Genomic DNA, 19,727 nt, shown 5'->3' with positions numbered 1-19,727 from the left:
AAAATTAGGGGAACAAGTTGCGAAGAACGTTGGTTTTTGAATAAGGTAAAGAGCCGCCACATCCCGTCTTCTTACATGCCTTTATGGTACGATCGAGTGACTATGCCGTAAAGCTAAAAATGCCAAATATAATAAATTTGTCCATCATCTAGCATTTTTCAAATCTGCTATTGCAGGAAACGGTTCAAAGAATGTCGATACTCTGAAACAGCCAGCTGCGCCACCACGACCAAGCCCTCCTTCTCCAATTGGTCAGCGTCATCATGTGAATCTTCAGCCCGGTCCTGCGGCTTCAAGCTCGTCATTCGGCAGTAGCAGCCTATTTTCTTCATTAAAAGGAGGAGCAGGAAGTATTTTTAAGAACCTGAAGGACACCTCGGCCAAAGTTATGCAAACTGTTCACAGGTTAGCTCTTTTGTGCTCTTTCTTTCCTAGAAATTTCTAAGGGGGATGAATGCTTCAGCGGATTTAGGAAGCTACACGGATCATTGAAGCCGTATTAAAAAGACGGAGGCTGTGTGAATTTAAGAAAATGCTTCTTTATATGTATATTTTTTAATTCGCTCTATTTTTCCTAGTTTGGAGGTGTTTCTATTGTTGCATTATTATCTTTGTTCAAATTTACCTTCTTATTTAGGGTTTTCTATTTAATCTGAATGTAATAAAAGCGTATATGCGTTTGTAATTACATTAAATTTGAAATCTCGACTTATCATTGACTCAACCGAGTTATTTAATCCATAATGCGACTGTGGTTATGAAACTAAATTTAAGTCAAAAATTTGTTTGGTTTTTGTTAAAGTGCAATCCCTTACTCAAATGGCCTATTAGACTCGTATGTTGTACATCCGTATACTAAATTCTTCTCACATTAAAACTTTTTTGATCCCCATAAGGTGCGAATCATTGAGCATCTACTGTAGTTAATTTTGCAAGAGGTTGGTGTAAATTAGAATTTTTACAGAATTCAGTACTTAAAAAAAATGTACAAGAAGTACCAACGCTTCATAGTATTTGAAAAGAAAATCATTAATATGGCAAAGAAACATTTTGCAAGACCGCAAAAATTTGTTTTCTTTTTCTTAATTCCCTTCTTACTCCCTCTTGGAAATTTCTATTATTTATAATTTCGCTGAAGTTGTCATTTAAAATTTCGTAGCTATATCTGCTACCCCCTGAAGGTGGGATATGACTCCCAAGGAACCGGGCTATTTGGAGAGTTTTTGACTGTATTCAAAACTTTTTCATGGAATTTATATTTATTTTACCTATTTTTTATTTTGAACGATCAGTCAAAATTGTCGCTTTTCTTTATCGTCATATTGATATTTATTAAACGCTTATATGCTAATATCTACATGGTACTTGTTTTTGTACCATGTAGCTGGTGTTAAAATGTATAACACACTTCCACAAAAGCTGAGATATAAGAGCTGCCTTGGGTCTTTCAAAAATAATTTAAAGAAACAATTAGTTAAAGATCAAAACGTTAAAGATAATATAAATTAGATAATGTTTTAGATTTAAATATTTTGGCTTAGAACATTTTTTTTTTTTTTTACTTCGATTAGGTGAGGTGGCTGTACGTTTGGGGAAGAAGTGAGGAACCCTAATATCAAGGGTATTCGATTTTATTATTTACTGAGGAGGCATGTGGCTGTGTTGGTGATCGAAGTGGGATCCGTACTGCATACTAGTGAAGAATCTTATATGTTTATGGGTCAACATAAGTTTTTTTCCATTTTTATTAAGTAAACTCGGTTGAACCTTGAATAAACAGGGGATTGGTTATTCCAAGATTATAGTAAATCTTACAGTAAACCCAAGATTATAGATTGTATTCGCGTCGCCTATTCCCAGTATTGAAAGTTCCTGTTATCTCTGCCTCGTGCTTATAGTGATATGAATCTTTTCTGAAAATATGACGCTGTTGTGTTAGCGTAACGCTGTTACACTCTAGAGTGTTACCACCGATTTTTCCCTATTCGCTACGAAACTGCTGAATCGTGTTGCGGAAACAATGCTTAGGCTCTGTCCTTTTTTTAATGCTTACGATTTCAGTATATTGAAAGTCTATTTCCGTATTGATGAATGCGAAACTACATTTTGGAAAGCGACGTATAATTTTTACCTGGGGCCAAAAAGAATGGTCCGTGCTTGTTTTTTTAGCTAGAGCCGTCAGCCTGGGAAATGGAGAGGCGTTTCTTATCTATGTCAGAGAAGACTATCTAAAGTTGTTCCACCAATCTTTCGCTTCTTTGAGCAATGATTCTGTTCGAGTGGAAAGCTCTGTTCAAGCTGGCAAGCGAGCAGGTGTGAGTTTCATGTTGAAGCTATACTAAGTGCTTAAGATGTGCAGCGAATTCCCAAAATATTGTCTTAGAATAACAAATAGAAAATTTTTGAGATTCAAAAAAGAAACATTTTCCCATGGGTCCGAATGTGCTGCCATATACTTTGACAACCCATTTCTGTCTGTGATTATGGTTGAGCTTATATTGTACTTTATGCCTTTAGGACTAAAGTGGAGAAAAGGCGTCACATGTGTTTCCGAAAGTTCATCGGTTCTCTCATTTCTCATTCCCGATGCTCATTTCCAGCTTTCCTTTTGTACCTTTCATAGTAGTAATGTTAGAAAGTTGGTCCTATGCGAAGACCAATTTTAAACCAAGAGAGCAACAATTTTGACTTTACGCTTATAACCTTGAACGGCTTGTAAAAGTACATGAAAACAATTTCTTTCTTATTTCTTTCAACATTTCTTTGTTTCTTTCTCAAACAAAAACTCGCTTATGAGTTTTTCTTCTTCGAAGAAACAGGAAAAAAATAAACAGGGCTTGAATGAAACAGAACAGAAACAGAGCAGGTCAACAAAAAAACACAAGACCTGTTTCTGCTTCTGTTCTGTTTTTTTTTTTTTGTAAAAACAGAAAACAGCTGTTTTCGTTCAAAAACAGCTGTTTGAACAGCTGTTTTTCAAATACCTAAAGCTTAAAGACTAAAAAAATTGTAAATGATAAGTTTTGGTTTATTATAGTACTATTGCAGCATTTTCCGCCAAATAGAACAGTTTTTCAACAAAGGGGCGAAAAACTGTCTATGCCCAGATCATCACCATCCTTTTTTACGGTTATTTTATTCCATTTTCCTGTTCCTTTTTTCCAAAAATGTTTTTTTATGTTTATACAGAATTTCCTCGAATTTCCCAGAAATGCATACTAATTATTTGAGACGTTTTGAAAATAAAATAATTTTCGTCGTCAAATGCGCAGTCAGCTCAAAGTCATTAGTGTTTAAGCAGAGCCCATAGTTGCTTTGGTGGGGGACAGTCTCCCCCTCCAGACCATGGTTTCCCCTTCCCCCATCCTGATGTTTGGAAGCCATCTGAAACAATGTATGAAAGAAGAAAAATGCACGGGAAAATGACACTTCTTACCACCAAGTCAAAAATTTTCGTTGCCTTGCAGCTTAAAACATCTTTTTAAGATTAATTATTTCCTAGCCAATTTGTGTGAGAGACAAATCAAATGGAAAATTCATGGTTTAAGGGTACTTTGTATATTTTTACGGCGCTTTGTGCTAGGAAATAATGTTCTAGGCCCTCCACCGAATTCATTCTCAAGTAAATATGTAAAATGAAATTTCTCAAATTCTGAATTTCAAAGAAACTTAGACCCTTTGCTACACAATACTTTCTTTAAGCATTCTCTTCTTTTAATAGGTTTTCAAAGGGATACAATATAAAAACAATTGAACTTTTTGATGACTTTTTTTGAAAATTTCTTTCGCTTTGCGGCAGAAAATACTTTCTCCAACCCATACACTTGTTTATTATAGAAAGTGTTACTACTTCAAACTATTGTTTTAAGAATACGAGTGGGCATGCTTTTGATTATTTAGGCACGTTTTCATGGTCCATTCCAAAGGAAAAGGGGTAGTGACAACCTCGACTATCAATGTTTGAGCAAGTGTAACGTGTCTTCGGATCGGATAGCCTGTGTTGCAACCTCATCTTTTGACAGACTCCAAGTTACCTACTCTTTTTTCTCCATTAATTTCACCACCCTCTTCTTTAGACACTGCATCAGTTTATTCGGTTTCTTCAGCAAGCGTATCTTCATTTCCAGAGTTTTCAGAACAAGGAACAGAAAGACCGTCTGAATCGTTTTCTACAGTTGGATCGACATCTTCGACTTCATCAAAGGATTCCAAGCAATCTTCTTCAGGGATGTCATTGGCTAAGCTTCGAGTGGACAAAAATCCAAGAACGCGTGCAACAGATGAATGAAGACAATGTTAAAAACATGAATTTCAGGAAAGGGCTCATATCCTACAGGCTTCGGTGACATTGTTCCCAGAATCAGTCACAACGTGGAACATCTTATCTGTCATTGAAAACTTCCTGATTGGAACTTGGATTGCTGAAAGGATGTTGGTAGTTGTATGAGAATGCTTATGCCTCTTGAAATGTGAAAGATAGTGGTGCAACCTCTGCTTATTTTTCATCTTCCTGAGGTAATAAGCAGTGATACCTATAAAGCCAGATCCTTTTGCAGACCAGCAATTAAAAGTCAAGCTAGTCTGAGTGGCAGATGTTAAAGCAGCCTTCTGAACATCCTTTTTTCAGGCAGCAAAACTCATGTGACGATGGACGGTTCCCTCAAGTGTTGCTGTCAAGTCCCCTTTTTTTTTTTTTTTTTTTTTTTTTTTTTTTTTTTTTTTTTTTTTTTTTATAAGCTGTTTCATATGTGGCTGATCAAACGTAGAAAGTGGCAATTTGTCCTTAAACAGGGTTTTGCAACAGACCATCCTCAGACCAGCTTGTTTTGATCGATTGGAAGTAAAAAAAAAAACCGTCGTATCTCTGCTCTTTTTATTCCAGATTTCACGAATCCATTGCCCTATGTGTCACTTGCTTTACTATCTGGAGCTCTCTCTAGGGAAGCAGCCTGACTTGATATATTTTTTTTGTTGGTTTGGGTTTGTTATTTTCTGCACCAGCCGCGTATACTTTATCTTTGTGCATATCAATTGTGTGCTTCCTTTTAAGATAATATATAAATGTCATGGTAGAGACTCCCTTAGCCTTTCGAGACGCTCTTCAGAAGTTGCACCTAATACTTCCTTTGCTTCCTTTTTCCGTAGGGTACCCAGAGAGATGTCTTGGAAAATCCAAGTCGTCATCAGAAAATGACATCATGCTTGTCTTAAAACAAAGGTTGATTTTAGGATTTTTTCACAAAATTAGAAGCACCTTCTAGTAGCCTACTATTTTGAAAATTGCACCTCCAGCCAAATATCTGACTTCTTCCACCTCAGTGGCGTAATTAGGGGGAAAGGGGCCAATTTCCCCCTTAGCGGTTTCGTTTGCGCAATGAGCCAAGAAAACCTGTCAGCAAATAAAAGTAAATTGACAGCTCCTAACTACGGTTTCCTAAAAACTTAGACAATTTGCAGCACAGTATTATAATATGCAGTATTTTAAGGTTATTTTCATTTATTATTTTTGAAGTGTATTGTGTATTAACCATGGCCCAGTAGGGCTTTTAGTGTTAAATAATCATATCATATCATATTAATTTTTTAAGGGAATTTACTTGTCTATAATAGGTATTTATACAGATACAAGAAATAATATACTGCTTAGTGGCATTTTTTTTAATTTATTGTGCTGTATGGCAAAAACTACCGTGTTCACCGGAAGATGTGTTATTCTACAGAATGAGAAAAGTGTATCAGCATTTTATAAGACTTTGGCCAGCTAGGAACGAATCAGCTAGTTTCAACTCTAGGCTTTTCCCTGAAAGGGTTTCCATTGATTATATGTAGAGATGGTAGAAAAAGTATATTTGTCATCTTGAAAAAGTACTTGTTGTTATGTTGATGCAATAAAACGTGCCAGCAAAAACATATATTTCTACTGGACAAGACTTCAATACATTTACACTCCTCTCTGACCAAACATTTCAGAAAATTTGGAATTAATAATAGGTATTTAGTATGTATTGTCGAATATGGTAATCATAGCAAGTCACTGTTATCTAGCAGCATAAATTCCATAAGAACCGTTGAATTAAAGTTTTCCCGGTTAAAGGTGCAGATTACTTCCAATGTAATGTAGGATACAGAAGCTCTATCAATAGAACCAGGATATACAGTAATAAGTGATTTGTTTGAATCCTGCTTCACCTAGACAGTATCTATGCAACTTTGCTGCTCAATTGACTGAATAATATAAACTGAAAAATAAGTTGTTTTAGTGGAACAAAAATGCACCTTTACCTTTCTCCCATTTACACACCTACCTACTCTCATCTGACTCCTAAGCCCTAATTTTGCCTAGCTTAAACAATCCAGCAGCGCATTTGATATTTTAGACACAGTGAGTGCCATCATTTTAGTTACATCTACTTTATATTAACGCTCCAATTCCAAAAACTCTATGGGGCGTAACCACACTTCTTTAAAATTTCAAATTATAATCTAAAACACTGTTATGTAAGTTCCAAATTTCTTAATATTCCTTCCTCGAATTAATAAAGTAAAATGGATAACAGAATAAAAACAGTTAGAAAAAAACAGAAACAGGACAAAATAGTTATTATAAAAACGGAAATAGAACAGAACAGGTAAATACAAGACAGGTCATCTGTTTCTGTTCTGATTCTGTTTTTTTTTTGTAAGAACAGAACAGAAACGGGTACTTTAAAGACAGAACAGAAACAGTGCCCATGCTTATTCCGGACCACGGTAATAGGCAGAATTGAGTTGTTCTTGCTGTCAAATACATCGAAAACAAATAATGGTTTAATGTTTTGGGGCCAAGTAATGCACCGTTAGCTTCTACACGTGCTGTATTGTAACTTACCAATATTAATATGATGTCAGGAAATTGAGAATAAAGTTGTTCTTAAACTGAACCAACGTATTTTGAGACTATCTTTGATAAATACATCATCATTTTTTTTCTTTTTTTTTCTAGAAAAAAATTCTTCTTAGAGATAATTTAAAAGTGTTACAGGGTCGATAGCTTTTAGGGTGCATTGGTGGCGAAGAAACTTAAGCAAAGTTGCAACGCTTTCTTCAGTCGAGGTGACCAAAGGCTGCTAAAGCAGTTCAAGTTGCCCAATCAGTTATTAGGGCATAAAGGATGTTTTGTCTGATGCGAATTCAGTTTACTTTTGAAGGTTAAATCTATAGATTTTTGGCAATGCTGTTCTTGGAATTTTTTTTTTTTGACGATGTATTAAAAAAGGATAAATTCGAGATAAAGATAAAATTTGGATTCCATTTATTATTTTAAAGTTAGTTTCAATTCTTATTTTTTAGATACTAGGTCCGTTTTAAATAATCGGAATTATCATCGTAGATTGAAAGATCTATCAGGTTTATAGGTGATATGATTGATCGCAAATAAAAAAAATATATAAAACCATTCACCAATAAAAGATCAGTTATGTATTACGTCATATGGTGTTGAAATCGTCAAAATTGCACTTGTTGGCCTGATACATTTTACGGTGCACACCTTCTATTTGAATATTGGATTAGCTTGCACATTATATTCAATAAATGTTTATTGGGATTATATGGCTATTTTATTTTTAAAAAATGTTTTTGTATTATAATGGTTGCTGTTCCTACTGAATAACTATTACTGTTGTCTTTTTTTTTAGAATTACTGGTTATATCTAATGACTTGATTATTTGTAGCACTATTTCAAAAGGAGAACTAGATATAACTTATTTGACGTCTCGGCTCATTGTGATGTCATACCCCGCCGATGGCATTGAGTCAGCCTATCGTAACCCTTCAGAAGATGTCAGGGCATTTCTAGGTAATAAAATACTCAATATTTTTCCTTTTTTTCTGATTTCTAATAATCTGTGGCCATTTTACCGAAAAAAATGCCTATTTTAATTGCCAATTGCCCAAATAGCCTCGGTGGAGGAAGCTGGGCTAATTGGCCAGCTGGCAAATTAGCCAGCTAGTATTTTGAATGTAATAATACTGGCATTCGGCTAGCCTCAATAATACCCCAGCTGGGCTGGGCTAATATTGAGGAGCAAAGCAAGTGCAGACCCTTGTACAGGAAATCATTTCTGAAGGGTTTGACATTTTGGAAGGAGTGCCAGTCTGGAAAACGCTATATGGAATCTATAACAACAGGCGTTGAACACGGCCCCGTAAACACTACTACGTTGTGCTTGCTTACTCCAAGCAAGGTTCACGTTAGCAGTGGCATTAATTATCGGAGGGAGGCATGTGCCCCCTGGATTTTATTGCCCTCACACTCCCCCTAGATTAGCAAAAAGACCTTTTTTGGGCATTTTCATCAAAGCATGCCTTTTCCTTTTCTTTTTTTTTACTGAAAAGGGCTAATTTGTTATTTTTCCTCTTCTTCCCGGAATTTTCGCAAATTAACTAATGCCACCTACTGGAAGGTATTTTAAATGTAATACTCAACTCAATTGCCGTAGTTTAGATTCAAATTGTAAAGATTTCTAAGGTCATATCTATAAATATGTATGGAATAATGTCACTTGTAATTTGACAAACAGACAATAATAAGAATAGTAAAAGTGATCGAAAAAAAATTTGGAGCCATTGAGTTGCTAAATTGATAAAATTGTTAAAACTAACGACGGGGAAAGGCAACGAAGGAATAGCACAACTAGCTTAGATTAAGTTGTGGAGGTCATATGGCTGGAACTGTGTTTGGAGTCCATTCTTACTTCTTTTTCAATCTTATTTATTTAGGGTATTATGGGTTGAGTATGGATGGTGGTTGGTATTAATGGTGAGAACTTTGAAGAATAATTTCAGACTGCATATTAGAAGTGTGGAGAAGTACGAGGGTGTGATAATGCATCATAGAAAGACTTGGGGAATGGAGGATAAGTAAAGACGGAGGATAAATGTAGACGGAGGGTGGAGGATAAATAAAGCCAGAATAAATAAAGACGAGAACAGTGTAGATGAGAATAGAAGTGCAGCTCCGTTTTGGTTTCCGATTGGCTAGCTTACCACTGATTTAAATACAGAATTTGCTTCTCAGTAAGATAATTAATAAAAAATCCTTCTGGGGAGGGAAATCGTAAGATTTTTATCTTAGTTTTACTTACTTTTACTACCTTACTTTATCTTACTTTTTTTTCTTACTTTTACTTATCTCATTATCTTACCTTGTTTTTTTTTTTTATTTTTTGTATTGCGAAAGTCTACTAAAGACAAATAAACTATAAAGGTCCTCCAGCCCATTGCTGGCGCATAGGGCGCCGAATCGACGCTTCAGTTGCTGGGTCTTTTTTTTTTTTTACAGTGACCAGTAGCAAGCCCATCAATCAACCGAAACGGGGACCGATCCCTGGGCCCTGTATTGGCCCCGTATCCACTGTGCTACCATGGGGTAAAAGTCTTGAAGCATATGAAGGATTGATAAACTATTGAGGACTTTGTATCAAGGCCACGCTCAGGAGAAGGAAACTACAGAGTCGGATTGATACTTTTGAATTATATTTCACTTCTCTGTAGCAATGTGTACTATTTAGTAAATTTTGCTCTTTACGTAGAGTAATCCTACAGTCATTTTCCGAGACTATTTTAAGTATTGCCACCCTTTCTACCTCTTGGAGAGGATGTTTTTGTGTTAGTGATTAAAAACGAAACGAAATGAAAATCAAAAACAAAAGTAAGAGTGTGCTTTTATTATTCGTTTTTATTCTTATTATATATGCTGTGTATTTTTCACTATTTTACTTTGATCGATTTTCATCATTGCAAAAGGAAGGGGGAGGGGGAGGCGTTTTAAATTTGTCTTTTGACCCCATCTTTATTTCTGAGGAATTCTATGTAAAATTCGTTTTCCGAGAAATACTTAGCTTTCTCTTTCTTTTTTTTCTTTTTTTTTAAATGGAAATCAATTGCGTCCGAATTTGTTTTGTTTTTTTAATTGAAGCTTTGATCAATGTTTTCTATTTTAGAAACCCGGCATGGTAATCAGTATCTAGTAATAAATGTGTCTGGTCGCCCCTATACTCATCCAAAATTTGGCAGTTCTCCAGTCATTGAGAATAGTTGGAACTGTCGAAAAACTCCCACTATCACTGCTCTTTATTCACTTGCAAAAGCTGCGTTTGATCATCTGAATAAGAATGAAAGAAATGTTTGCGCTGTACACTGTATGGTAAGTATTGGAATGTAGATGTAGATTTCATTAAGGAAAGTTAGTTAACCATAACTAGTTATTAATGTATGAAGTCGATTTTTGTTTAATTAATTTTAATCTGACTAGAATTGCCGAATCTGCTTATCGCTATTTTGCACATGGAATCTATCTTTAAATTCAAACATGACCTTTACTTTACTACGAATTAAAGCTTGGTTCTAATTTTAATATTTATACCAGGTGATTAATTAAATTTATATTGTAGGCCGGGCCGTATCCAGGACTTTTGTTGAGGAGAGGGGTAAAAAAATTTGGAGGGTTTGTAAAAAAGATCAGTAACTATCGTGCGAAATTTTGTATGAATGTATTTTTGTTACTTTTGTGGGATTCGGACGAAAATTTCTGGTTAAGGGGGGAGGGGGGGGGGAGTTCAAACCGGGTAATTGAAATCTCAAATTTTTGGAACCGAGCCTTAATTTCCATTCAATTTTCATTGATTGCAAGTGCAAATGAAAATCTTTCCTTAAGATGAGCGTTGTCAGACAAGTATGTTTATCGGCAGCTTCTGCAGGGCTCGCTCGTCAACATTCCCTTTTATATTCCTTTTAATAAGCTTCAATTGTATGTTTCTTTGAAATTAAACAGTGTTTATAATTGAATTCTAACCCACTTCCCGTTGTTAAATCTATCACAAGTTTTGCACAAAAGCTGAAACTAGGTCACAGGACTATGTAGGTTGAAAAAGAAAATATATTTCATTTTTATTGTTTTTAGAAATTAAAACAGTAAAAAAATATAATAAATTTAATGCCGAAGAACTTAATCGTCCTGATTGGAAAAGGCAAAATTTTGAAGTTTTTTTCTTTGTTAATTAGAGGCAGTTGTTTCACTCCAATTGCTTGGAGATTAATTAATAAAGCAAAAAGCCGATAAAACGTATCGTTTTACTACTTGATACAAGATTTTGCTCTTTATTTTATTTGTCCAAATTTCTTGTATCACCTAATCTTGTTCTCTATCTCCCTTTTTTCTCCCAAATTCATATTTTCGAGTATAACTTACCCAATATGAACCTACAAATTGCAAATAAATTTCAGACCACCGTGTTACAGTCCTTATATTACTACTTGATTGCTGCATTTATTGCTCAAGCAATTTACAAATTGTTTTACCGTTTTATTTTATATTTTTTTAATTTTTGATTTTACACTTTTTCTTTTGTAATTGGCTATGTTTTAAATTATTTCCGTTTAGTGCTGATGACGTCTAGTTTTATATATGCGAAATATCAGTGATTGCCGTCTTTTCTTTTCTGTCTACTAGCCATAGACCCGTTGTTTTGTTTTCATCGAAATTTTTTCTCTTTGTCTGGTTTTGGTCTTACATTTATTAAATTATTAGTCTTATTTTGATTCCATTCCAATCTAACACTTCTGGTTTACTTAGTTTGTGTTTTTCGCAGGATGGTAAGGCAAATTCAGCCGTACTAATAACAGCTCTAGTCTTATACTGCCGCCTGATTAGTTCAATTGATGATGCTTTGCAGTTTTTCGCTGTCAAGAGAACTCCGCCTGGGTTGTGTGCTTCTCAGATTAGGTAGGTCAGGTGTTTTTTGTTTCCTTCTCCTAATTAAAATTTTTGATTCATATTCATACATTTTTATTAATACAAAAAGAACTCAGTATGACAACAAGTCGCACTAAAGCAAAAAGAGGCTTGAAAAGCGACTGGTTGGAAATCATGCATGCCATTTCATTTTACCAATTCAAATGAAAAAAGGGGATAAGAAGAATAATATTTGAGAATAATGATAAAAAAATGCTTTTAAGTTGTGGCACACTTTCAGTTTGACGAACAGAATCTGGGAACGAATTCCAAACTGACGGGCCCATGTGTCTGGTCACATGACTCGCTCTCGTTGTGTTCTGTGGCTCAGATGCCAGATTATCCGCACTCCTAGTCGAATAATCGTGATAAAACAAATTAGGCTTAAAAATATTCATAAACAAAACTGGTGCAAGACCATTCAATATATTTGTCAGTGTAGTGAATTGCTTACGACGCATGCTTTAGGTGGGAAGAGAACTCCCCCTTTATTGTGTGCTTATTAGTTTTAAATAAAAAACAAAAATTTCTCTTTCTTATTCTTACTATTAAGTTTGTCAATAAACTGACTTCCTTTTGGCGTGTGCCTTGAATGGGAAGAGAACTCCCCCTTATGTGTGTACTTCTCAGATTAGCTATTTGGTACTGGGTTTCTTGTGACGTATGCTCTGGGTGCTGTGGCGTTTCCGGGTTCTCTTGTGCCCGTGTCAAATCCTGATTAGCGCCCTGTCCCTTATCCCACAAAAGTTTCAAGCCAAATTTTAAGAAAATGTTCATTTGTTAATAAAATTATTTTCAATTGATTAAATAATATCATACACCATGCATTCCACATCATAGTATAAGGTATTATTTAAATAATTTAATTATGTTGTTATTTATTTTGATTTAGTTGTTTTAATTATTATTATATAATTATTTTTCAACTTATTTTTATTTTATTAATTAATTAGTGTTATATTAATTATTTTCATTTATTAACTACGTCCTCTACTTTATTTTAATAAAAAAAATAAAATTTTAAGAATGGCAGAATGATTATAACCGTTGAAGTATTTATTTGAAGTTATGCGCCCCTAAAATTTCTGCGCCCGGGGCAAATGGCCCCTCTGTCCCTCACATAAAACCGCCTTTGTCTGGGTGGGAAAAAAGTTCCATCTGAGATTTGTGCTTCGCATGTTAATTATAATTAAAGTTTGGACTCACTTCACATATTAAAGATAACATAGTTATCTTTTTTCTCTCTATTCTTTCTTCTAGATAATTTATATTTTTTTTTGAATAGAGTGAATTTTTTTTAACATATGCTTTGGGTGGGAAGATTGGGTCCAAAGGTGGACATAATTATTGACCTGGGACCACTGCAACATATTAGATCAGTAGGTTTTTACAAAATTCAAAACTTTAAATGTTTGAACAGTAAATAATTTCTTGGACCACACTGCTTTTAATTTTATCAATAAAATGAAAATAAATGGATGTGTAAACAATAGTTAAAACTGCTGAAATAGACTGTGAAAAATTGTACTAGAAATGGGTGAAAAATTTTGGCTTCACGTTCAGAACCCTTTATCGATAGCAAACAGAACACGAAAAATCAGACAACAGCTAAAACACGTTAGAAAATAATATAAAAAGATGATGTTTCACCGTACAATAGAGAATGATGGCAATGAATTCACATCCAAATAACTATAGCCATCCTTATGTAAAAGTGTTTAGCAACTCTTTATAGTGATAAGGCCATTTTGCAGAACATTTATTAGATCTTCCGCACATAGTATAAGGCCTGATCAAATAAAATAATAGATATTTGCGCTGGACTGTTATAAAGTTTTATAGAAATCATAGAAATTAGAAAGAAAAATATTTAGAAGGGATTGGCATAAAAAGGGATAGGGAAGATTATAGGCGAAATTCCATATGTAAGAGTTAAATGAGAAAACAAGCCACAGCCTCGTATAATTCTAATATAAAGGGTGTCTAAAAAGAGCGCCGGATTTGAATCTAGTATAAATCGAATTTACGACCATATACCACAAATATTAACTTGGGAAACAAAACAACAGTATCACAACATAACCTCAATGATTCGTATATCCTTGGGGAGGAGGGATTTTTCAGTGGAGGAGTAGCCAGATATCATGGAATTATTTAAAAACCGATCAGAAATTAAATAAAAAGTTTTTCAACTGAAAGTGCGAAGCAACATTGAAACTTAAAACGAACAAAAATTATTAGATAGGATATGGGTGGGTTTGCTCCTCCAAAACACTTCGCTCCTTACGCTAAAGTTAGAATTTTGTCCCAATTCTTGAAGAACGACTCCTGAAACAAAGTGTCCGATTAATTAGAACAATAAGAAGTGTTTTTAAGTACTAAAAAACTTTAGCTTAAAGAGCGAGGCGTTTTGGAGGAGTAACCCCCCAATGATCTCATAACCTCAATGATCCATGATAACAGAACATGCAAAAAATATGTTGCCAACAACAACAAATAAAAATAATCCAGTGTTTTTAGACACCCTTTAGAAGAAGAAAATAAAATTTGGGAAATTTTGGGACACAGAGGAAGTTTGGACTCACTTAGTAAAGGTCAAAATCATCTAATAAACGATAGAAATATTAATGCTAATTTGAGAGATTAACGTACTTCCCTGAGATTGCGTACTCCTGCTGTAAATATAATTATATTGCAAGAACCTGTTCTTATTTTCATTAGTTTTAATCGTATTAACCTGAGTCATGAGTAAGAGTTATAAATAGAAAAATTGTTTCATTTTCTATCAGAGGAGAATGCATAATCTTTCGGACTTGCACGTTATTATTCCCAGTTTTATTGCATTTTCGCACTGTTTTGTAACCACAAGTTGTTTAGAACTTCTAGAAAAGAAGAAGTAGCTTTTTCACAGACGGGTTCTTTTGTTTTTTTAATTTGTAGTACAGCGTTTTCTCAACTTTTAGGTTGTTTTCTCATATATTTTAGCTTTTTGTCTGTTTTTTCTTCAATTGAAAAAGACTTCCAGAAGCCGAAATATTAAGACATTTTTTAGTTTATCGTTTCTTATCTCGAATAAAGCTTTTACCAGCTATTCATAATCTAAATTCTTTCGTTTACGTGTTTTTAAATTCAAGTTGGTAATTTTTTTTAACACAGACTTTACCAACCATGCCTTTTTTCTCTTTCTTACATATGTTTCCTTTTATTAATGTCTAAAAGTTGTTTGACGGTAGGTACTATTGAAAGAGTAGCTGTGGGCAACTTATCTCTGCCTATATTTTTCTACCAGATAGTAATGATTTTATCGGAAAGAATAGTAGAAAAGCTAAATGATTACAATTTGAAACCAAAAATCCAACCGTCTTTCTGTTGGTGATCTTGCAGTCTATCAATTTCAGCAATTATTTTTTTCAGACATATTCATTCCTACTTTTTTAGTTAAAATATAAGTCCAGGGGGTCTCTTAAATGACAATCAGGATGAACTCTAGCGATAATCGAGGCAAAGATACTTTCAGCTTGATTTGAATGTTTTCTAAGCAGACATATTATGAACTATTTTAAGTATCTTTCACTAAATTTTTTATTATTATTTTCCTTTGTTGATGTGACATTTAAAGTACCAATAGAAAGTTCAGTTAGATTTGTGACTTCCCGTGGTTTTTCATTTTTATTGTTTTTTTTTCAAATTATTTGTATTTAACGTATTGTTTAGATTATCGCTTTTCAGTCTATCTATTCTATTCCACATTCTATCCTGTCTTATTCTGACTATTCTATTCCGTATTTTATTCTGTCTATCCTATTCCGCATATTCTATTATGTCTTCCGCAAACCGAAGTCTACCCCCTGCATTCCTCTCGCAGTTTACCTACTATTTCTGGTTCATACCTGCTTAACAAGTCGGGGAAGTAGCCCAGGAAATGTTATGCCTGTGACTTTCTACCAAAAATGCTTAGTGTTGATATTTTGTAGGTATCTTCATTATTTCACAGACATTTTGAGGGATCCTCCACTGGTTCCTCATTTGAAGCCAGTGACTTTGGTATCTTTAGTTCTTCAGCCAGTACCAGCCTTCACAAAAGCTCGCGATGGATGTAGACCTTTTGTTGAAGTTTTTGAAGGGGATAATAGGATTTTATGTTCCTTACAAGAATATGAAAGGATGAGATTATTCAGTGTCACTGATAGTAGAGTAAGAATATCTTTCTTCTCGTTAGTTTTGAAAACTTCCATATATATATATATATATATATATATATATATATATATATATATATATATATATATATATATATATATATATATATATATATTTATATATATATAAATAGTTTGTTATAAAAAGCAAACAACTAGAGCGATTTTTACAAATTTTATTTTCATTACATTGTTCTTGAACTTTACTTAGAATACATTTTACGTTCTAGTTGGATTCAAACTGTGGGATATTTTGTGTTAAATAAGAACAAAATTTAAATAGACACAGAAAAAATGTTTGATATGTATTTTCAGTCAGTAAGAATTGTCTCACTCATATGATAATTATTTATTATTATGGTGTGTTAGCATTTTGGCTTGTTATTCATGTTCATTATCAATAGAGAAAGCAATAAAATAAATTAACACTAGAAAACAATTTCCGGGAAAAGGTAGGTATCACAGTCGATTTTGTACGCAATTAATTAAAAAAACTTTCCACAAGATAAGTTTTTCAAAGAAAAGTAAAGAACTCCATTAAACCAAAAATTAGCAATAATAAAATCAAATAATCTACCAAGCGTGAAACTACCACAAATCAGCATGGATAAATAAATGAAACCCAAAACGAACAGAAATCATAGGCAGCGCGCTAGCGGTGCCTAAGTAAAGAACGATGTGGGCACAATGTGTTTTTTTTCTCCATACCCGGGCACTTCGTATCGAAGGAGTTGTCGTAGAAACTTCGAAAAGGGCTCATTCGATTGGAAATTGGAGTGGATAGTGCCCATTTTAATAGTCGAAAGTGATTGAAGGGCAACTAGCCCCCCCCCTCCAGGCCCATCATTCCCCCAAACACATCCAATCAAAATTTGGAGATAGCCATTTTGTTCAGCGGATTTGATTTCCATATAGAAATTATGTTTTTGAGGAGGACACCCCCCCACACCCCTCAGGGCAAGGGTTGTAAGTTATGCCCTGGGGGCATATGAAGTTTTTATAGAAAGTGTTGTCGTAGAAACTTCAAAAAATGCTCATTTGATTGGAAATTCAAAGAGCTAGTGCCCTTTTTAATGTTCGACAGTGATTGGAGGGCAACTAGCCCCCCCCCCCCCACGCCCATCATTCTCCCAACCGCATTCAATCATTTCCCCAACCGCATTCAACCGCATTTTTTTCAGCATAGTTGATTTCAAGATAGAAAATATGTTTTTGAGGAGGACACTCCCCCACAACCCTCAGGGCAAGGGTTTTAAGTTATGCCCTGGGGGCATATAAGGTTTTTTTAGAAGGTGTTGTTGTAGAAACTTCAAAAAAGGCTCATTCGATTAGAAATTCAACGGGCTAGTGCCCTTTTTAATAGTCGAAAGGGATTGGAGGGCAACTAGCCCCCCCCCCCCACTCCAATCTTTCCCCCAAACATATGCAATGAAAATTGTGAGATAGCCATTCAACGTAGTCGAGTTCCAGATAGAAAATAGGTTTTTGAGGAGGACACTCCCCCCCCCCAACCTTCAGGGCAAGGGTTTTAAGTTATGCCCTGGGGGCATATAAGGCTTTTATAGAAGGCGTTGTCGTAGAAACTTCAAAACAGGTTCATTCGATTGGGAATTCAAAGGGCTAGTGCCCTTTTTAATTGTTGTAAGTGATTTGAAGGCAACTAGCCCCCCCCCCCCCCTCTTCACGCCCATCATTCCCCCAAACACATCCAATCAAAATTTTGAGATATGAATTTTGTCAGCGTAGCTGATTTCCAGATACAAAATATCTTTTTGAGGAGGATACCCCCCCCCCCCCCACAACCCTCGGGGCAAGGGTTTTAAGTTGTGCCCTGGGGGTATATAAGGTTTTTATAGAAGGTGTTGTCGTAGAAACTTGAAAAAAGCCTCATTCGATTGGAAATTTAAAGGGCTAGTGCCCTTTTTAATAGTCAAAAATGATTGGAGGGCAGCTAGCCCCCCCCCCCTCGCCTGTCATTCCCCCAAACACATCCAATCAAAATTGTGAGATAGCCATTTTGTTCAGCGTAGTTGATTTCCAGATAGAAAATATGTTTTTGAGGGTACACTCCCCCGCAACCCTCGGGGCAAAGGTTTTAAGTTATGCCCTGGGGGCATATGAGTTTTTTATAGAAGGTGTTGTCGTAGAAACTTCAAAACAGGCTCTTTCGATTGGAAATTCAAAGGGCTAGTACCGTTTTTAATAGTTGAAAGTGATTGGAGGGCAACTAGCCCCCCCCCCCCTCACGCCCATCATTCCCCCAAACACATCCAATCAGAATTTTGAGATAGCCATTTTGTTCAGCGTAGTTAATTTCCACATAGAAAATATGTTTTTGACGAGGACACTCCCCCAAAACCTCAGGGCAAAGGTTTTAAGTTATGCCCTGGGGGCATATAAAGTTTTTGTAGAAGGTGTTGTCGTAGAAACTTAAAAACAGGCTCATCCGATTGGGAATTCAAAGGGCTAGTGCCCTTTTTAATAGTTGAAAGTGATTGGAGGGCAATTAGCCCCCCACGCCCATCATTCCGCCAAACACATCCAATCAGAATTTTTAGATAGCCATTTTGTTCAGAGTAGGCTACTTGATTTCCAGATGAAAAATCTGTCTTTTATGTGGATACTCCCCCACAACCCTCAGGGCAAGGGTTTTAAGTTATGCCCTGGGGGCATATAAGGTTTTTATAAGAAAGCGTTGTCGTAGAAACTTCAAAACAGGCTCATTCGATTGGAAATTCAAACGGCTAGTTCCCTTCTTAATAGTTGAAAGTAATTGGAGGGGAAATAGCCCCTCCCCCAACTCCATAAAACCCCCACACACATCCAATTAAAATTTTCAGATATCCATTTGGTTTTGCATTTTTAATTTTTAGTTAGAAACCATAATTTTTAGAAGGAGGCTCTCCAAAAACCCTAGGAAAAAGGGGGATGAGGTATTACCTGGGGGCATATAAGGTTTTTATAGAAGGCGTTGTCGTAGAAACTTCAAAAAAGGCTAATTCGATTGGAAATTAAAAGGGCTAGTACCCTTTTTAATAGTCGAAAGTGATTGGAGGGCAACTAGCCCCCCCCCCCTACACCCATGATTTCCCCCAAACTCATCCAATCAAAATTTTGAGATAGCCATTTTGTTCAGCGTAGTTGATTTCCAGACAGAAAATATGTTTTTTAGGAGGACACTCCCCCAAAACCCTCAGGGCAAGGGTTTTAAGTTATGCCCAGGGGGCATATAATGTTTTTATAGAAGACATTGTCGTAGAAACTTCAGAAAAGGGCTCATTCGATTTGAAATTCAAAGGGTAGTGCCCTTTTTAATATTCGAAAGTAATTAGTAATATTTTTTGTCGTTGTTATTGTTTAGACCAGGGCACTTCGTACCGAAGGAGTTGTCGTGGGAACTTCGAAGAGAACCCAATAGATTGGAAATAGAAAGGGTTGAAGCCCTCCTAGAATGTAAATTGTCATTTGAGGGCAACTTGTCACCTTCCAACTAACACGCTCCCAATATTATTAAAAATTAAATTCTTCCAAAATATTGAATAAAAATGCAACGTCTTAATACCAATTCCCAATAAGGCATCTCAGGAGTATCCCAAGAACAACTGAGGGTATTATTTTCAAACTTTCAAGGCTACTTCTGCTCTTGAAACTTAACCAAATCAAAATCGTGTAAGTGTATCCAAGCTATCAAAGAAAGTAAACGGATTTTTTGGTGAATGGTGTCAATTTTTCCGCTGTAGACCGACTAATGGTG

At 35.2% G+C, this 19,727-nt stretch overlaps 1 protein-coding gene across 1 annotated transcript in view; it reads left to right on the top strand.

Moving 5' to 3' along the window:
* aux (cyclin-G-associated kinase) overlaps positions 1 to 19,727 on the top strand; it is a 97,086-nt gene that overhangs the window by 55,101 nt on the left and 22,258 nt on the right. Inside the window, exons 8-12 of the mRNA XM_089096846.1 lie at positions 177 to 405; positions 7,714 to 7,838; positions 9,985 to 10,187; positions 11,632 to 11,765; positions 15,749 to 15,968. Coding sequence (XP_088952972.1) covers positions 177 to 405; positions 7,714 to 7,838; positions 9,985 to 10,187; positions 11,632 to 11,765; positions 15,749 to 15,968 — 911 coding nt within the window. The remainder of the gene's footprint in view (positions 1 to 176; positions 406 to 7,713; positions 7,839 to 9,984; positions 10,188 to 11,631; positions 11,766 to 15,748; positions 15,969 to 19,727) is intronic.

The sequence above is a fragment of the Artemia sp. Qi Xiang Cuo genome, chromosome 11 (genome assembly GCF_049724085.1).
Source record: "Artemia sp. Qi Xiang Cuo chromosome 11, ASM4972408v1, whole genome shotgun sequence".
NCBI classification, from domain to species: Eukaryota; Metazoa; Arthropoda; class Branchiopoda; order Anostraca; family Artemiidae; genus Artemia; species Artemia sp. Qi Xiang Cuo.
Note: the sequence above shows the minus strand (reverse complement) of the source record. Positions and strands in the feature narration are given on the sequence as shown.